This window comes from Aythya marila (assembly GCF_965140915.1).
Source record: "Aythya marila genome assembly, chromosome: 5".
Lineage (NCBI taxonomy): Eukaryota > Metazoa > Chordata > Aves > Anseriformes > Anatidae > Aythya > Aythya marila.
The window spans coordinates 60,414,315-60,435,486 of NC_139046.1; the positions used below are offsets into that span (position 1 = coordinate 60,414,315).

Genomic DNA, 21,172 nt, shown 5'->3' on the forward strand with positions numbered 1-21,172 from the left:
TCACTATTCAGTGTCAACAAACATTTCTCCCAGCATTTACAGGCTGATTTAAGTAAACTGTAACTTGTGACACTGTATAGTAAATTGATAATGACTGAGCTTTGGAAATAAATACATCTTTATAAGTCTGCTTAGAGAAATAAATCATTGTAAGGAAAGATTTCTTTGTTTGCTAGTGAGAAGAGACTTATTCGGTTACGAACACGTTATGAACCTGATTTGAGATTCATCTTCTGCTGCAAGTTATGCTTTTCGTAGGGAACTGAGGAGGGCTGTAATTCAGGCTTGTGTGCTCCTGGCTTCCTTTGTTTCCTTGGGTTAATTCATTAAAGTCACCGTGTCTCGGTTTCTTCTTTTGTGAAGTGCGAGTGCTGAGAGAGTTGGTTAGCAAAGGTGAAGATATTTTGAGATTTCTGGAACATGAGAAGTTGTGCTGATTGCCAAATATTAGACTGCTTCATCACCTTCTATGAAAAAACAACCAGGGCAGAGTCTCAAAGTAAGGGAACCTCTTCATGGAGGTGGCTGCTCTGGAGTGGCCCCCCTCTGCTCAAAAGTGGAGGTGGCTCACCCCAGACTTGCCCCTGGGGCTGCCCCATGCCTCCCTGCCGGCTCCGGTTTCTGCCCCGGTGCTGACAGAGCCTTTCCCTGCCCGAAACAGCTCCCAAAACCTCAGTGATCAAAAATGATTCAGCAGAAAAAACCTGAAAGAGCACTTTGCTTTCTTCCTTTTTGCACTCTGTTTTTGCCTGCACAGAGGTAGGGTGAGGGGCACCTCCTGGTGCTGCCAGCTCAGCCCTGCTCTGTGTAGTGTTAATGTCCCAGAGGGGCTTCCAGAGTGGTTGCGCGCTGCGGACTGATGTGGTCGGGTATAATTAGCGCAGAGCCTGTGCCTGCTGTGCTGGGGGTCTTCTGTATTTGGATGGCCCCGTCCCGTTCGCGACCTCGCTCCACAGGAGCTGCTGGACTGCGGTGCTCTGCCAAGTAGAAACATATGAATTCACTCTCAAATTAAAACCTAAAATTGGTTTCATTTCTGTAGTTTATGTTTAGTTTTTCCCAGAATTATCTGATATCAGCACATAAGCCAGTTGGAGGAATAAGTTTTGTTAATTTTTTTGAAAGTGCTTGTCTGTGTAAGTGAAGAGATCGTGTTTATTTGAATCAGTTAAAGGGGAATAGATTGAAAAAGTACAGAGAAATACATACAGTCTGCTAGTGTTCAGAGTATACCTTACCACTTCTTGCATTTATCTTTGAGTGGTTCAGAGTATTATCATGTCATATGATCCACAGTAATAAAGTAATAATAGTCAGTTTTTCACTGAAAACACAGAAATTTCATATTGCAATAGGACCCAATTGAATTTTTCCATGCCAAGAAAAGTTGTTAAGGCTGTATCTTTAGCTGAATAGAGGATTCAATTAACTTCAGTACAGCTGCTCTGATTTACAGTGTCTGAGGATCTGGCCCGTACTTGAAAGTCTGCAACAACTCTGTCTGTGTCATAATTCCTAGATTAAAAGATCCATTTCTTTTCAATTCTGTTCCTATTTGGTTTAAAACCACAGACATTGGACTGTTTCATTGATGGTTCATGGTAAGGACGTTAGACGTACCAGCTAAATATGTCTGTAAAGCTATATGTTCAGCATGGCAACGCTTTTGAAATGGATAATAGAGCTCTCAACAAATGTCCATGAGAAAACAAAACTGTTAGATTTTGTTATTAGAATAGGCTGCACATATTTCGTGCTGTTTGCATGCCTATTATAAATTATTACCAATAAACATAAGAGGGAAACCATTACAAAATATAGCCCTGAGCAAAAAATGACACTGTTTGAGAAGACAAGACTTTTTTACACATGCAGATTGTATGTTTTACACTTAAAATATAGGGGAAAATGGGTTAAAGATGAAAACCACAACAGAGTTGTGTATTTCAATAGTAAATATACTGCATCACAAGTTATGATAGAAAATTTCAGTGTTTCAGTGAAACTCAGTTCTAAGAGAACTAATTGAATTTAAACACTAATGATAAAAATGTTATTGTGTTGCTCACTGACAATATTTTAAGTTTTCATTTTAGACATTATTTATGTATTATTTTCCTAATTACCTGGTAACAGTTTCATTTAATTAGGTCTTTGGTTCATGTGCTGGGTTTTGGTTTTCTTTGTATTTTGATAGTTGTGCTTCATGGTGTTCTTTGGTGCACTCAGAAATATTAAAGTGGAACTTTGAGCACTTGGAAATGTGGAGCAATTCAAAGCTTGGTCACTCTTCACCTTTACCCTTGTGACAGATTTCGCTTTGCACGTTTCCTTCTTGCTACAGATCAGGTGCTGTATGCCATAATCTTCCCTGAAAATTAGGTGACTGAGGGTCCTCAGTTATTGAAAATTATTTCTTCATAACAATTTTGTGGCACTTCCCAGAGCTGACATCAGAAGAGAGGGAAATTTTGTAACTTCCTTTGCAGTTGATGCAACTTCAGAGCACTGGAGGCAGAGACTGTACGCTCTGCTTGCTCTTTCCAAGCTGAACGGGCATGCTGAGTGGGGTTTACCTGTGACAATTTTTAATGTTCTCTGCTTCTTGTCCAAATATTTAAATGAAGCCCTTAAAAAACAAAACAAAACAAAAACAAACAAACAAGACTAAACAACAACAACAAAAAATTCTATTGTGAAACTGCTCAATATTAAACTATGATTATTTATGTATTTATTTATTTATTTACTAAATGGTCCTTTCTTTCTTTCTTTCTTTCTTTCTTTCTTTCTTTCTTTTTTTTTTACTATTTTTTTTTTAACCATGACCTGAAATTTTTGGTCATGGTCTGAAATTTTGGGTAGACCTGTGTGGTGCCAGGAGTTGGACTCACTGATGATCCTTATGGGTCCCTTCCAACTTGGGATATTCTATGATTCGATGAAATAATGATGAAAATACTTCAAATTGTTAGTTCAGTATGTCATACTAAGAATGTGACTATGAATAATGATCTCTTAGTTTTATGTTTACCTGTTTGTTTGTTTTAGAAAGAAAAGGCAGTTAAAATCGATAGAGATTTCATCTGTGGACCTTGTGAAAGGATAGGACGTTCAAAGTCTCAATACATTGAACTTTAAATCATTTGAACTTCCTAATGGCGACTGATTAGCTTAAACAATAAAGGATGTAATATTTTGTTTTGTTTTATCTGAAGCTTTAAACTGCTCCAATTATTTATCTTTTGTCTTTTCATACTGAAGTAAATTCACACAACAAAGCAGCATCCCACCTACTCTCTCTCATTAAAACTTTGGGCAGCCAAAGCAGTGGAGGGCTTGCAGGGAGGGGAGACAGAGAGAACTGGTCACGCTGCTGTTCTTGGCCACAATGCCTATCAGACATGGGTATTTCTGAAATATTTGCCGGGTAGTTTCAGCTAGGCATGGTATCCCCTATAATCTTCTTCCAAATATTATGCTGCTTCAGCTACCCTGTCCTTTATCCCAGTAGTAGCTGCAGCTCACTGGTACGTGAGGTGGTTCCTGTAGAGGGTCTGTAAATGCAATTTAGGGTTCCCATTGTGCGTATATCTGAGAATCAAATTGTATAAGCCTTAGTTCAAAAAAACAAAGAAATACTGCGCACAATGCTGCCTTGTAAAAGCCTGTTTTAAGGACTCGATTAAAAATCACCACTTCTCAAAGCCGCCAAAAGGAAGCAGGGCATTTTGACTAGTTTTATTTTATCTGATCAAAATGCCCATCCTTTAAAAATTTTCATTGGTCTCTGTTACCTTTCTCCTTTCCTCCATTCCCACTGACCCACACCCTGATCCTTTCTCCTGTATTTGTCGTGTAGCCCCTTGCAAACAGTGCCACAATTAGGAGTGTCAGCTAGGGCATTACCCGTACTTGATTGTGGTGGAAGAGCAGGCGCGGTGTTGTACGGTGCAGTGTAGTGCACAACAGCGAGGAGCAGTGGCCAGAGCCCTGCTCAGGTTGTAGCTGTGCTTTGGTACTGATGGACCAAGAGCCTTACAGCAGCTGAGCTCCTGAGGACACAACGCTTGTGAGCAGATGTAGGAGGTGCTCCCAGTTGCATGGAGCCCATGCTTATATTTGAGCAGTCACTTGTTACCCACAAGGGTTACATCTGGTGCTGGTGTGGTTGGGCAAGGTGGAAAAAAGCTGCTTGTCCCTTACTGCCATTCTTGAGTATTTTGTCAGAGAAAAAACAATGTCTGACCTGGAGCATTGGCTTTGTGCATTTTGCTTTTCTCAGTTCTTCTGTAACTACTTCAGTGCTGTTGGAGCTTCAAGAAGTACGAGAAGTTGATGTGCATTTGCATCAATAAATGCACAGAACTTTGTGTATATGCTCCCAGTGACTGGAATATTGATACAGAAAAATATAATCCAAGATATCACTCTATAATGCAAGTTTTTTGATGAGAATTTAAGTTTAATTTCATTTCCATGATCCAGATGACAATATTTTTCAAGTATATATCCTACCTTGGCCACTCTTTTATATTTTATAGGATGCCCAGAGCTACCGTAGACATAAAACACAGTTTCTGGTTATGAGATCCCTGCATTACCAAAATGTAAATTTCACTCCTGAATATGTAGGCCACTTGCTGAATAACCTAAAGAAATCCATGGTGGAAATGCTAGTTCTTGTGTATTCAGATTACCCCCTTCAAAACTTTTCCTCAGGTTTTAATATCCCGAGAGTCTCCGAGGCAGTCTGCAGCTCAAACTTCAGTTTCGGTTGTTAGAGTGAAGTCATTTGAATAAATAAATAAAAGTGGCACGTCATTTATTGTTTGTGCCAAAGTACGCCATGTGCCAACTGGGATTAATTTTTATGAATCCTCATACGTGTGAGTTTATAATCATGGTGCAGCTACACACTTATCCACTGTATCTGCAATGACACTTGCAGAACTTGAAATGTGCACAGGTACCATCCCAGCACCGCTCTGACCCACATTTATTTTTAGTATGTCATGAATCACCTTCCTTAGCTGTTTTTCTTTTCCACTTAATGAAAGGCATATAAATCTTATTGCCAAATAACCCTAGGATATTTGATAGTAAAAATAAAATCCCTCCTACTTTTCCTTGTGAATAGCCAGATGGATGTGTTTACCCTTTAGAGAAATTTAGACTTGATATTTTTGTTACGTTTTGTTTTCTTCCTGGTAATTATGTTGGCACTTTGCTGATCCCTGGTTGTGCATTATTACAATGGAAGGTGACAATTTGATTGTCTTCAGTTGGAGAAACAAGTAATTTTGTATTCACCAAGCTGTCAGGTAACACTACCTCACAGTACTAAGAGCTCCTGGCAATGTGGTTTGGCACCTATGTTTAACTGCTTTGATGCTTGCGTAACCTCTACTGAATCAGAAATAGTTTGCCTGCTAGAAATGTTTTTAGGCTTGTAGTGTAAGGTTTTGATTAAAAAGACAATCTGCAACTGAACTGCAGAGCCATTGTTTCGTGCTACGTGGAGATGCTAATGAGGTGGTTTAGTGCAACTGGTTACAGGTGAGGCTGAAACTGAGACCCTGCTCTGCTGTGTGCCGAGGTGTTCTGTTTGGCAGAGGAACCAGCATCAAGAAGACTGGGAAGAGGGAGACATCTGACTTAGATGTCTCACTTGTGCTGAGCCGTACAGAGAAATGGCATGTGACCTGTTGTTTTCGCACCTGTAGCATTGTAAATTTAGCGTGAGTTAATGAGTTACATCATGTGGCATCCTAATACCTCCTGAAAACAAACTGGAGGAGGACAAAATGTAATAACACTGTGTTTTAGCACGGGAGTTGGTATCTCACAGAACACTGCAAGGATTTAATGAACCTTTCAGGATCTCCTTGCCCACCAGGTTGAAGTTTGGTCAAGAGGATTTTGAGTTAGTAAGTTCTTAACTGGCTTTATTAGGGAAAAAATACATCTATTCTAGTCTTTTGGATACGCTCTCAGCTCAAAGTCTAAACATGCTAAAATAAATTCTTCTTAGTATTTTTAGGCGTCCTTTATCAAAACCATTTATATAATCATTCAGTTAAACAATTAAGTCATTCTATTCCATAAAAATACGTGGATTAATGCTTATTTATAGCAACCATTGTTTTTTAATTTTATTGTTAATGGTTGCTTTTATTTATATTGTATTTTCTGTTTCTTGCTGCCTAAAACAACAAATCCTAATAAGTTGCTGATGGATAAATTCTTGGCATGTTCCCTCTTGTTCCCATAGTTATTGGTAAAGATAGCTGGAAGCCAGTAAGGCCTTTTTTCTTTTTCTTTTTCCAACAGTAAGAAATTGGATAGCCAAAGACACATGGCGTAGTCATAGGACTTTAAAGGCAGTCGTCACTGAGAGGCTAATACCAGCCAATTAAACAGAGGTGGTTACGTGATGTAACATTATCAGGAGAAACAATTCATGAGTCAAAGCATTCCAGGGCATATGAGCTCCAGTCCAAAGAACAGTCTCAAGCTGTTTAAATAAAGTGACAGCAATATTGTCAGCTAAATATAAACTATAGAAAATATTAACTTCAGTGACTGGAGATGAGCACAGCCCAGGTGCTAAGTGATTATTCTTTCACTGCCCTTTACTACATTCAGTGTGAGTTCACCTTTGGCATGTTTAGTGAAAACTCCTGGCAGTGAGTAGAGAGAATGGAACAGTTAACCTACTAGAAAGGTAGGTTTATTTTTAGCATTTTATGACTCCATGTAAAAAGTTTGGATTTTCACTGAAAAGTCATCAGGGGCTGCAAAGCTGTTTTGCTGCATCCTTTTTCATGTTTTCAGCAACTGGATGAATAGTTAGGAACTGGTTCCCCAACCCTAATATTTTATTGTGGTTGCAGAAACTTGCTTTAATGGTAGAATGTATGAGAAAGGCTTTCCAAAAAAGTTCCAGGGAGCTGTTTAGCTCTCACATTGTTTGTGAGAAGAAATAGCATAAAACATTGGTGTTGTGAGCTCTGTGTGCTTTGAGGAAGTTTGAACCTGATGTCAAATGTTACGATTTGGATTCATATCTATTAACAGAAGTCTAATTTGTCTGGTTTGGAAAACCAAATGCAAGAATAGCTGTGTGTATATCCTGAAAGCCGTGGGCGTATTGGTTAGCTTGATGCTTATCTCAGCTAGAGATTAGGGTGCCCAGTTAACATATTGCTGTCATTTCTTGAATCATATTTGCTTCCATGTTCTCATCTTTCTGTTTCCAAGCTGATTCCTAGAATAATGTTTCTTATGACTACCTTAAACTCTCTAACAGTGAATGAAGCATTGTATATGAACGATACGCAACTAATCCTTGCAGTGTTCCAGCAAAATGAAGCCTAGGAAGAGCTGGAGGCAGATGAGATGACTTGCCTAAGGCTTTGCTGTGACTCCAAACCAGGAACAGAAATTGGGAGGCTTTTCTTCCCATTGCCATGTTGTCAGTTTATGCAAATTTTGTCTGCAGGGATTCATGTAAGGATATAGGGCCCTGGGAGAATGGAATCTTTTCCTAGCTATTCATTTCTGTTACTAAAGCGCCTTGAAATCAGATATGAGATTTCATAATTTTAGGAAATAACTGTTTATTCTAAAATGGCAGACAGATTACAGCATTAGATTTACAGTGCATTATGTTACTGAGTTATGTCTGCGTAACATTGTTTTCCAGAGGCCAAACTACAAAATCTTTGGCTACTGGCGAACCATTTTCATTTTTCTTTAAGTCAATCTGACCACTACTGTAACTGCTATCTTTATACAACAAAAGCAAAGCTCAGTTTTCCCAAATGTTTCAACCATGATAAACTGATACTCAGCTAGAAGTAAATTGTTCCAGCAACTTGTATGCAACTGTCAGTTTGCCCCATGCTGCATCAGCCCCGTACTTGTATATATGAACTTCCACTGTGAAATAGATTGCAGAAAGGATGCTCCATGAGTGCACATTGAGTTTCAGAAGGGGTCTGAGGATCCGTCAAAAAAAGGCCACCAAGTGATAAGCTGTGCCATACGTGTCAAAGAGGAGGATGTGTGAGCAGTGCAGGCAAAGAGGAATACACAGGCCATTTATTTTATCACAAGTCTGAGTGCTGACTTGTAGGGGAGGGTTCTGCAAGTCATGTTTAATATTGTGAGAGAAGCATGCACATTGCTTTCTCTTTGAGAAGGCGGGGGTGGGAGAAGATGCTGGGACAACTTTTTACTTTTCGTGAACTCTAGGTTAGCATAAAAGTTAAGAAGAAAGTATTTAAAAGGTCATAAGTACGCCTAAAAATGGTTTCTCTTAATTTATTTAGTTCTGGAGTCACCAAAGCACTTAGACATGTGCTTAACTTTTTGAAACAGAGTAGTCCAATTTGAAATTAGGGTACTGCTTGCATACTTACAGTTAATCATGCACTTAAGTATTTTAATCTGGCACTTTGGGGAGAAGGAATGGAGACTGTTCATAAAAGCTCTGTAAGCGAATGTATTTCTAATCTAATCTGATTCCAATCTACTGTTGGAACTGTAGACCTGGGTTACATCTATACTGCAGTCACTAAAGCAGGATGAATTAGTCCATCTGAGTAGCATGCTACTGTAGTTGGAGTGCTATCAGAAACAAGCTTGTTTAAAATTAGTTTGGATATCTCAGCATTACAAAGTAGTCATTTATGTGGCTGCAGTGTAGACATGCCTTTAGGTTTATGAATGCTTTGAGAGGGTGGAGCAGAGCAAGAGCTAGAGTCTCTGGCCAACTACAAGTCTGCTTTGCTATGTATCTCGCTGTTACTGCTTAGTTTATATGCTTTTGAAGTACTGACAGGGCTACCACATTGTTGTTATCTGTGCTAATGCTTTGTGGCTTGATTCTGAAATGTCTAGCAGCTAAAACTCTGGGCCTAGCCGTAATTTCCCCTGTAACATTTAATCATTTGGGCAGTAAGCAGGGATGGGAGATTTTAGGCTATGGAAGCCTTTCATGTCAGGAGTATCATCCAATTGTTTTGAAAAAGAAGAGATACGTTGTCTGAAGAATTGGAAACCAAAGAAAAACCTTAGACAATAAAAAGTATAATTATTTGCATTTAGGAAGGTGTAGCATAAGTTGTCTGTAGGAAAAAGGAGAGCTGATGTTTTGAAAATCTGACTGGTAGTCTTCATTGGAGCACAGACAATTTCTTCTCTCAATTAATGTAAAAAAAAAACAAACCACACATATGTACAGAATGTAGCTGTTTGTGATTGTGATTAGTTTTATATAGGTAAAGTCCTTAGCACTTCAGTTTTGGCTTTACTACCTTGACAATGAGGCTGACTGAAAATGGGTCCCAATTCCTCAGCTTTACTGAGATTTTGGTAAAAGATCCCATTCTTTTTCAATTTTGAGATCAAAACGAAATACAATTTATTCTAGTTTTGGAAAATCTAAGTGCAGATTTCTTCAATTCTCGAAGTTGAGTACATGAAAGGACTCCAGATAATGAATGCCTTTTTCAACCTCTTTTTTCATACCCATTAGGTATATTTTCTACCTTTAGTGATTGCTGTGTTCAGCTAATCTGTCAATTTAACCAAAGCAACAATTTCACAATGTAGTTTTCATTCTGATTGTGTGCTGTGTAATCAATATACTGATATAATGTGAGTGTAATTTCCTCTCTTATTTTATCTCCACTGCACAGTATTATAAATAAACAGCTAAAAAAGAAAAAAGAAAGAAAAGCACCAAACAAATCTGTTGCATCTTCTTTTAAGATTGTACCACTGTAGACACTTGTTCTAGTAAAGTAGAATTGGACCCACTTGATTGCATTTAAATTTTTCATGCTTCAGCAGTTTGTCTGGGAGCACAGTAAAGAAAACCCCCCGAGCGAGGATAGTTTAGAATAATAGAACTTGATTTTGTGTATTATAGCGGCACCATTTGTGCTGCTGTAGTTAGGGTTGTGTCAGCACTTCCATTATAAACCCCTGTTTGCAGGGGTTATAACTAGGGAGATATTTTTTATCAGAAACTTTTTTTTTTTTTTTTTTAAATCATTTGAGTGAATTTAATTGATAATAGGAGAAAAAATATAATGGAAATTTGTAAATTTCAGATACCTTCTACAAGCCTTATTTATTCTTTTTTTTTTTTTTTTTTTTTTTTTTTTTTTTTGTGAGGGATTTAGCAAATTCATCTTGAATGCTTTAAATGTAAAATAGTGAAGTCATTATGGCTTAAAATTGGACTGCTGTTTGTAGTTGTGTTTGAACATGAAAATGTTTTAACACAATGACCTGTTCTGTGGTTTGCTATTATCATAAACCACTAAAATGGGCCAGATCTTTCTCCCTTAAATTTGATAAGGCCTTGGAGTTATTGGCTGAATTCTGCCTTTGGACCTGATGGACTTCCATGGGCAGAATTCTATTTAAGAAAAAAACAAGTATGTAGAGTAAAACCCTGCACAAAGTCATTGACTGGCTAACACCCACTCACAGAGTTTATACTTATCTCTGTTTAACTGGTTATAAATCCCAGCACAATCAACATTTGGGGCATAACTTGGGGCCATCGGAATACCCGTACACATGAAGTGTATTGATTTAGTTAATGATCATGCTCAGAAAAGCAGGTGGAGGCCTTAATCTAGCAGGGTCCTGCATCCCTAGTGTTTAAATCTAGCAGCCAAAAGCCTGAAAGGAGCCATGGGCTGCTGACCTCTGGCCATGATTAGTGCATTAGATCCTGCAGTTTTAACAAATGTATGGGCAGAAAAGGAGGAGCAGCATACCTCTGAAAATTGTGTGATGGAGGCAGCGAGTGCCTGGGAGGCCTGCCTGAGCTTGTCTCTTTTTGCAGGCTCCAGAACTACAGGTAAACAAGTAAATCACGGCATGAAAATGGGTCTGGCCATAAGGCAGCAGTGAAGGAAAGGGCTTGTAGGAGCTCAGAAGCACCTGAAGCCGGCTCTTTACCTGTTCGGCTATCCTAGCGCAGAAAAAAGTTGCAGCCCACAGTTTGGGAGTAGTAGTGAATGTGACTTTGTTAGTCTAATTTTATTTTTAAGGTTAAGAGATTCCCCTTTTCTAGATGTAATCAAAGTAAAGAAGAGAACATGAATACAGCTTTGTATTTATATGTGTTTAAAACATCATGAAGAAGAGAGAAGTCTGTTGGTGCACGTGGCAGAGGAAAGGTGCTTCCACTCGAGCGCATTGCCAGCAGATAGCTTTACTGAACGGTCACTTGAGGAAATACCAAAAGCTTGTTTATGAAATAGAGGTGAAGCCTTTCTAGACTAATTATATTCAGCATGTAATTTCTAAACTTCAGTCTGAATTTTGATTTTCAATTAACATTCTCAATTTGAAGATAATTTTCTATTTAATGTAATTGCAGGAAATAATTTATTGGCTGATTAAGACTGAGGGCCCAGCCTTCCTTAAGAAAACAGTCCCTAACAAACCAGCCTTTAAAGCCAACTCGTAGCTTTGGACAGATTCCTCCTATTTTTGCAGCTGCAGAGTTGTGTTTAATTAGGATTGTGCACTATTATTCATTGGTGCAGTTTGTAGTTGAAATTATTCTTAAGAGACATTTTCATTCCGAGTTTTGTGTCATGATTAATTTATGGCGAAGAAACAGCCCTAGCTATTGCTTTTTGCAGAAGCTCATTCGGTTTGATGCAGGAATGAGATCTGTTGAGAAGGTGAAAGCAAGGAAAATCCTTTATTGTGTCTTTCAGTTTTAATGGCTAGTTTTCAAATTGCATAGAGCATGGTACAATTACATATATTTTCATGTGAGTGATTATATTAACATGACTATTTTAATGAGAAAAAGGAAAGTAAACCTTTTATTTTATCTTGGATCACAGCGATTAGGAACCAAAACCTTTTGAAGTACATGCAGCAATGCCGGCTGCTGAACTCTTGGCATGTTCTCTGCAGCATCAACATGAATTCTTTAGCGTAGTAAGAATGTAATACACGGTTTAAATTCCTCAGTTCTGCTTATTGGCAACATTAATATCAGACTCCCACTTACACTTCGGCTCCCCTAAAGAAAATGCAAACCTTTGTCCCCCACCAGTGTCAAGTGTAAGAGGCAGGATTATCTCTATTTACAGAATAGTTATTCTAAATAGGCATCAGTGTTTTAATATGTTTCAAAGCACTTCAAAGCTTGTAATACTTTTATATAGAACTGTACATAATTAGATTAGCAGATCCTATATTAATTTTTTTTTCACTGTAGGATACTAAATCTGAGCTCCCTCATTAATTGTGAGAAATTTAGCATTAGCTGTTAAATCCTATGTGAAACACGGGCTGCTACATAAAAACTACTGTTTAAATTGGAATTAACTTAATTATTTTTCTTTGCACTTGATATTTCCTTCACTGTAATATTCATGAAAGCATGTGACAGATTTGTAAATTTAACTGTTAGTCTCAGATTTCCAGACCCTTTAATCAGTATTTATTTGTCTGTAGAAACAGTACTAGCAAGTTAATGATTTGCTAATTTGAAAAATGCTCATGTGGTTTCCTATGTTAACTGATTTGTGCATTTTTAAAGAAATGGTATGAAATCAATTATTGTTAAAAAGCAATTAAGGTGAAAATCTTATTCCTTGGTTTCTCAGCAATTTCAGTGTCAAGGATATTCTAAAGTTACTAAAAACTGGGAAAAAAGCTAATATATTTTAGCTGTCTACTTTTGGGTTTATTAATGACAGTTTTAACAGTTGCAGTTAATCTTATTAGAAATTTTCAACAAAGTGTTTTCAGAGTTTGAGTAAAGTCAGTTGTATTTTCATATAACCAAGCGTGGTGAAAGCTGTGTTTGCCTCTGAAATGGTAGTAAGAGGCCATTATTAGGAAGAGACATTTAACATAAATCAATGCATTTATTCATTACACTTTTAAGTCATTTAAAGTAATTTGTTGAGATATATCCTGTACTCAGTGCCTAATATGAAATGAAATATAGTATTTCAGATTTTTAGTTCAAACTGTAAAAGATTAATCACTTGTCCATTCAATAAACCATTCCATTTTAGAACACTTTCCACATGAACATCTCTAAACACTTTTGAGAGTAAAGCAAAACAGGATAAAATTTTAAACACTTAAAGGGCAGATACAGCTTTAAACAAACAGGAAAAGGACTTGTTTTGAAGAATTCCAAATGGATTTAAAAATTCTCGTTTCTGCAGAAAACAATTCCTGCTTGCAAGGAATGAGGCTAGAAAAGCATGTGGTACCCTCTCATCCAAACATTTGCTTATTACCTTCAGATTGCTTACAGGAGTAAGAGCTTAAGGACTTGAAATCTTATGATAAATCAACATGAAAATTACAATAAAATCACTATTTCGTTTTCCTGGCTGGAGAAAATTATATTGTTAGATAAGCTGAGGTGACATCCCATAATGTAACCATGACATAGACTTGACATCAGTGAAAACTTTATCTCAGTATTTTGGATCTGGATCCTCCAAACCATACTATTTAGAGCACTTTCCTTGACTGCAAAAAGATTAACTTTAACTGCAAGTGTGCCTGCTATCTGGTGTATTTAGAGGGCTGTTTGATCTTGATTTTTTTCATTTGAAATTGATGTTTTCTTTTTGTCTTCTTTTCTTGTTTTGTAGAAGAATGTCTTCCAAGCAGGCTACCTCTCCATTTGCATGTGCAGCTGATGGAGAGGAAACAATGACCCAGGACTTAGCATCACGAGACAAGGAAGAGGGCAACAGTGATCAGCATGCGACCTCTCATCTGCCTCTACATAATGTAATGCACAACAAACCTCACTCTGAGGAGCTACCAACTCTAGTCACAACCATCCAACAAGATGCTGAGTGGGATGGGGTCATCTCAGCCCAACACAGAATGGTGAGTTTCGCAGTTCTCATAGCAGCTTTCAAACTCAGTATTGTGAAAGACTGTTCACTTCCATACTTCCATTTTGAAAGACATGTTCAGTACAATCTGTCAAGGGTGTGAAGCTTTTTAAATGTTAAAGTGTCAGTGTTAGCAATAGATCAACATCAATATGGTGTAATTGTAAATTACAACTGTATAATCTTGTTAAGTATACAGGTCTATATGAATGAGGTCATTTGATGAGTTCACCTTCGGAAAGGAAATGCATCTATTTATCATGTTTTCATTCAGACCTTGATTTATGTCATAACCTCTCTAGGTCATATATTCAAGCATTAATTTCTGACAGGAGGATGTAGCTCACAACTGTTTGTCATCTGCAAAGTGTCATGGTGAAGAAAGAAACTTTAATGTCTTTTTTTTTTTTTTTCACTTGCGTCTCAGAAATGGAATTCACCAAATTTAGAATATTATAGCTTCACACTACAACAAAGAAGATGGCATTTTAGGTGACACAAACATCTTGCTGTATTTATTAGAAATTACAACTTTTTGTGAAGGAAAAATGTTTCAGTAACAATGTCATGCTCTTCTACCCCAGATCATCAGTTTGTATATAAGTGACATTTCAGGCAATATCCTGATCATTCTTATTCTCTTCAGTAGCCTAATTAGAATTATTTTCCAGTTGTAATTCTGTCCCTATGCATCCCCAAAACTCTGCAATATATGAGCAGGCTGAATAAAGACTGAATGGGCATAGCATCTCAGTCAATTTATTTTCCACGAACATGTTCCTGAGGAACAGAATTAAGGTACATGCAGCACCCAGGTGTTCTGTAAATACAGAACATCGTAATTCCAGGCTAGCCATAAAGTGACTTTCACAGACATTAAATTCACAGACATTAAATTCACACAGTTAGTTTAAAAGGAATACCCTACCTTTTCATAAAATTTCTTTTTAAATATTTTTTTTTCTTTTTTATTAAATATTTATGAGCAGATATTTTTTGAGGAAGTCTTTTTTTTTTTTTTTTTTTTTTTTTTTTTTTTTCTCCCACTGCAAATCAGCAGCTATCAAGGTTAAAAGAATAACAATTGTAGATTTTTTTTGGCAGCTCTAACAATAATGACCTTATTTCAAATTGGGCTAGAAATCATAATTCATATGCATTAATCAACACAGAGGCTGGGATTCTTCATGCATATTGTGATGCTTAGAATTCAAATCCTAATTAAACAATAGCACTTGAATAATATGTATTCTGTTAATACAATTTTCTTTCCCAAAATCCAACTGACTCAGAAATTTAGACCAAACTAGAAAAATGCTACCTAATTTTAATGTGCATTTTAACCTAGTTCAGCACTTTCTGCTAGGCCTAAATTATTCCTGTGTATGTGGGCTCCTGATACGAAGAATGAAAAATTCCTTTTAAATTTCAACCATAAAAATTGCTCTAAAGGCGCAAGGTTATAGATTAGTAATTGGGCAAGGTAGGTTCTAAGTTGTACATAGGCTTCTATGCAGAATTCTCCCATTTGAGAGAATGGAACCTCATTTTGGATGCCCAAATCATGCAATAATAAGCACATCAGAATGATTCTAACCTGCTTTTATTTATCAGCAGAGCAACCAGGGTGTAGAACAGAAAGGGCTGAACAGATCTGTTGGTGAAAAAATAAATCTGTGAATTCATCAGCCACCTTCCTATTCATTCAATGAAGCATATGCTCTCTGGGAATTTCAGTCTTAGGACGTCAATGCCATTGATGAAGCGGCTCTTTTTCCCAGAGAGAAAGGAGTTCCTAACCTCTGGGAGTCCCTCAAAGAATTTGTTTTTGATTCAGGCTGTTCCTTGGACCTGGAATAATACTTAAGCCAAAATACTAGAAATTCATGTAGTGTGATCATTTGTACCCATTGGCATTGCTCGAAAGTGAGCTTATGCTTACAGCACCAGAGTGCAATCTCTGTTTTCCTTCTTAATGCTGCACTACCATGCCAACTCTTGCTGTACCTCTGGACAGGCGTGAATCAATACCCAGCTTATCATGTTTCAGAACAGGTGCATAAACTTTGCTTGAGTGACTTAGCACTCTGTTTTTCCTCCCTCCTTTTTTTCAGTGAACACTCAATCATATATATAGATGAATGTCCTGAAAATCATTAGGAGTTTCCACATTTCCCTTGGGTCAAATCTGGTGGTGAACGTATGTCATCCTTATTTAGGTAGCTCTCAGCTAAACCAAACAGATATTTTTTTTTCTTTTGCCCAGCTTAAAAGCTGGGTATAATTTACAAGGTTTGGCTAGAAGTTCTCAAGCATGCTATTTAGTTGTACTTAAAATAAATCTAAAATGTAAAGATCAAGGTCCTAGTGTGTTTACAGTCTAGGTAAGATAGAAGACTAGTTAGATCACTACTGTGAAGTGGTATGAAAAATATTTTTTCTTCTTGAGGGACTGTCATTTAAGTAACTTGTTAGTTTTTTTTTTTTTTTTTTTTTTTTTTTTTCCTTACTTACGTCCTTTATGAGAAATCCTTTAAGCCTCAATTAATTGTGTAAAGTTTCTCTGAAACACCTTAGACTCCAAGCAGGCACCGTTACTGGTAGGAAAAAATTCAGAGGTGCCTGCGATTTTCCTGATGAAGGCAATTTTGTACTCCTTTAAGGGAGGATAGGAGGTTTCTTTCCAGAAAAGCAAATTCCAGAAGGTGGGTTGGACCATTTTGGGATAGGTGCTGTAGTAGTGATCACTTTTCTGCTTAATAAAACCAAACTCCCAGAAGGTAAGTGCTTTTTGACCTTTCACAGATGGATCCTTCCAGAGCAGATTTGAAGAAGCACCTGCTCCTACCATTTACACTGGAAGTAAAGGCAGTAGTGCTGTCGTTAAAATGCATCAGAAAAGTGTATTATCCAGTTATAAGATAGTAAACTCTCAGAATTCTGTGTCAACATATGGGGAGGGAAGAAGTTCTCTTTCATGTGGTACCTAATTAAGGGCACAATCCTGCATCCTTTGTGCCCTTAAAACTACTAGGGAGGTTGCTGGAATTTGTGAGAACATGCAATATGCATTGTAGCATGCTGCAAGGGCTGCATGCTACATACTATATACTAGGTGGAAAAAAATACTGTAATAGGGCAACCTGAAAAATATTACTGAGATTTCTTCCAACACTTATCATATGCAGCACTTTCTGTAATGTAAGATACCTTTAAACTACATTGTGTATTATGATAAAAAAAAAAAAAAAGCGCACTGGCTAGAAATGTTTTCAAACTTTCACTCCCTTTTGATATCAGGCATTGCTTTCCACTGAGTCCTTTGTGTATTCTGAATGTCTGGAAGCCAAAATATTTTGTTTTAACTCCCACTCTATAGTATTTCCCAGCTGTGTACTTATATGGTGTAATAAAAGGATTTAACAAATGGGAAATAGCAGCTGCATTTGGAAATTCCCTTTGTGCTCCCTTTTCATTTGACAGATTCAGCAATGTGTAACAACTGTAACGTCAGACCTGTAATGACTTACACTGCGAGTATCGTATCACCAGCCAATTTGATGTTACAGTGGGGAGAAAAAAACAACCAAAAGATTTGGGCCTGTAATTTCATATTGCTGAGCTGAAAGGTTTATATGTATATTTCTAACTATAACTTAATATAAAAGTACCTGGACGTATGGGTATTTGTTGCTGCCTGTAGATCTACTAGAAAATAAATGTTGTTTAAGGTTAAAGACATATCATTTTTTCTGCAGTAAACTGTAGGGAAGAGGGCAAAGTGGTACCAAGATAACAGGGAGGAAACTCTGCTGTCTTCTCCCATGGACAGTGAGTAGCAGGCAGGAAATGCAGCCAAATTTTATGAATTGTATCCAAAAGCTGTCTCTCTTTGGGGAACAGTCTGAGAGAGGATGAGAATGGAAAGCCAGCAGAACTTACTTTTGCTAATTTTAATAGTAACTGAATTTTGTGTCCTAATAATGCTTATTGGTAATTATGTAAACAAATAGAGTATCTTAATTTGTCCTCTATTCACTGGAGAACCAGGAATGGTCACCATCTTCATACAGAGCCCTGTATGGTTTGTGAGGTAAATTATAAAGGATTTTTAAATTTTTAATTTTTTTTTTCTTTAAATTATTGGGAGAAAGCAGTGCTAACAGCAAGCTGCAAAATTAGATGGACAATCGATTTAATTCACTTTGAGGCAGGGTGGTGTGTTGCCATGGTTGTAAAGGCTAGTTGTGAGCCTTCTTTGGAACAATGAATTTAGGCAGCTTTAACCTAGTGAAATCTGAAATTTTCTTCCAAATTACTTTTTTTTTTTTTTCTTTTTTTTTTCTTTTCCCCTCCTAAAACAGTAAAAAGAAGAGAGAGGCAAATTCCATTCTCATCCCTGACCCCACTATAACAATCTGGTAAGAGGCAGAATTTCAGAACTGTCAGGGCCTGGGAGGATCACTGTACTTGAGCAGTGGCTGCCCTTTTCTTTTCTCACCGGAGTTCCTGCCCTGCCCACCACTACAGGCGGTAGATAGACAGTATGTGCATGCACAGAATGAGGGCATCCACAGCTTTTTGCTCTACCATTACATGAAGTGATGCAGTGAGAGACTGTTAAGAGGAACCATCTGCAGGTCTAAAGGATGGGTGTTATTTCCCTGTGACCAAGGAAAAACACACACAGAGACATATACAAGTTAATTACCTTCAAATATATGCTACATTTCCTCATATATTTTTAACATAATTCATAAAACCTTTGAGTTTAGAAATTTCTCTCATTGGATTTTATATCAAATGGGAAAATTGACATATATTTCATAATTTTATTCAGTCTCTATCTTCTGCTGAATTCTTGCCAAAAAAGTGAAAAGCTTGCTACTTTTCCACTGTATCTGCACATCCATCTCAGCAATACTGATAGCAAATTTGTGTATGCAGGAGGAAAAGAGACTTTTATTGGTTAGTTTTAAAATAATTTTAAATCACCAAGTATCAAATTTACCTTTATATAGCTTCAGCAAAACCATTGGCATCAGAAAAGCAGAAATAGGTGGTGTTCTGCAGGTCCTGATGTTTCAGTGCTAACTGTCTACAATAAGACACACAGAATCCTGTCGCTTTTCGTGCCCTGCATCCTTGCTATCCTTGAAAGATCTTCCTTTTAAGGAAAGTAAACTCATTTTTTTAGGAAAGATTATTGAAAAATGTTTACACATGCTACACTGTGAATTTGTTGTTACATAAATTTGTGGCCTCAAATTCTTAAAAGTTATAGATACAATTACATGTTTTTAAATTTTATTTTTATTTCATCTATGGGCTGGATAAAATGCATCATATAAATATGATATAAATGCATATAAAATGCATCAAATATAAATGCCCTAAACTCTGGCAATTCTGTATCTGCTGAATTGCTCATGCAGCTGTTACTTGCATGTACAAATCTGAATTTTGTACATGATCTAAAGCAATTCTACTGTGCTTTGTGATACTATTTCTGGATGCCAGGTAGTGCATTGCAATTTTTATCTAACTAAAGAGATAAATACTTCATATATGATTGCAGGGGTACAAAGTTTTGGCTGAAACTCAAGTGTGTGAAAAAAACAGATGATATGATATTTTGTTTTTTCATAAAATAGATTTCAGTGACAAAAATATTGCAGAAAAGATGGAATGTGTTTTTTTTTTCTTTTTTTTTTTTCTTTTTTCTTTTCAAGCAGATAGCTTTGATTCAAAAAGCATTCGGGTATATGCTTAACTTTATTAGGACTACCAACAACTGTAATTTTAAGCACATCTGAAGGCTGGAAAGGTTAAGGACTGTTGTAGTAGCTTGAGCACAAAAAGATGTTTACCTTTTGTATTAAAAGCAATAAAGCAATTCCCTAACAGTGTGCAGGATAGTGTGCTTAATAGGGCTGCTGAAATAAAAAAATAACTTTTTTTTTGGAAGAAGAATCAATTAATTTTTCCTTTTTCTATTTTCATTTTGACACTGCGTAACTTATTTTTGTTTTCAAATACAAGGTCTGTTTTAAACATTTCACCATATTCTGGGGTGAATTGTGTTTGAATAGAATTAATCATCACCTGAATTCTTCACAAAATACTTGTAGTTAATGTTCCTCTAGACCTGTAAACATTTTATTTGGTTCCCTTATTTTAACGTTTCCATTTTATATAAAGCAATTTCTGAAAAGTTTTTAATTCAGTTCTGTATATTGACATGAATTTTTTCAAAAGTAGAAGCATTAACTCGCTCTAAATTGTTAAATTCTTTCCTTGGGCAAGAAGGAATCAGGTATGCATGCTGATTAACACACTCCAGTCATTAACATGTGATTATGTGGGCTGCATATTGAGCACCTGCCAAAAGATAAAATCCAGCACTTTACTACATCTGTGCAAGGACTTTTTGCATTTCTTTTGTACTTTGACAGCTCAAGAAAAAACAGACTTTGGTATCTTTGTTCAGCATAATAAAACTGTGTACATAAAATGTCTTCATGGAGGAAGGAAAGATACTACTTGTATTTGTTTTAATCTTAGAGGCTGTGAAAAATCCACTGACTGAGACTTACACAGCACCAAGTGTAATATGAATCTCTTAATGTAGTGTATCATTGACGTTCATATACAGTTTACAACATTCTTGCATGTTTATAAGGATTATCTGTTCTGGGGTTCAGCCAATGTTATTCTAATTCACAACAGTTTTATGTGATACCTTTATGTCTCATAAATGTCTTGTTTTTATTTCAATCTTCCAAATGTTTCATCAGTGTTTACCTTAAAGAAATACAAGTACTCTTTGCAGCAGGCTGGTTTCCTGCATGCATTCCTCTGCGAAAGCTAAAAGGGAAACATAAAGCATATAATACATGTCATGTAACTATATACAGAGAAGGATTTCCATGTGCATTTGATATTGCTGAAAACATAAATACAAATTTTATTCTGATATTTACAATAGATCTAGTTATAAGTTGGACAACTGAGAGGACCTAATAGGAGGAAGTTGGATATATACAAAGTGGTCTGGAATATCCAAGCCACACAATCCTTGTTTTATTTGGCAGCTTCTGGCAGCATACATCACAAAGTATGTGTCTTTATTTACCAAAAAGGTAAACAGTGCTAATCAGCTGGGACTGATCACAATGCATCTCCAGTTTCAATTTAGATGAAAATAAAAGTCGAAATACTCATTCTGCAAATGGTTCTTCCATTATTTT

The 21,172-nt window shown here is 36.7% G+C and overlaps 1 protein-coding gene across 11 annotated transcripts in view; it reads left to right on the forward strand.

The window, feature by feature from the left end:
- The window catches only part of SOX6 (SRY-box transcription factor 6), a 382,586-nt gene that overhangs the window by 132,342 nt on the left and 229,072 nt on the right, over positions 1-21,172 (forward strand). For all 11 annotated transcript variants that reach the window (XM_082762761.1, XM_082762760.1, XM_082762769.1 and 8 more), the window contains one exon: positions 13,671-13,914. In XM_082762761.1, the coding sequence (XP_082618887.1) occupies positions 13,675-13,914 (240 nt within the window). In that variant the 5' untranslated portion in view covers positions 13,671-13,674. Of the gene's footprint in view, positions 1-13,670; positions 13,915-21,172 lie in introns of those variants that run through there.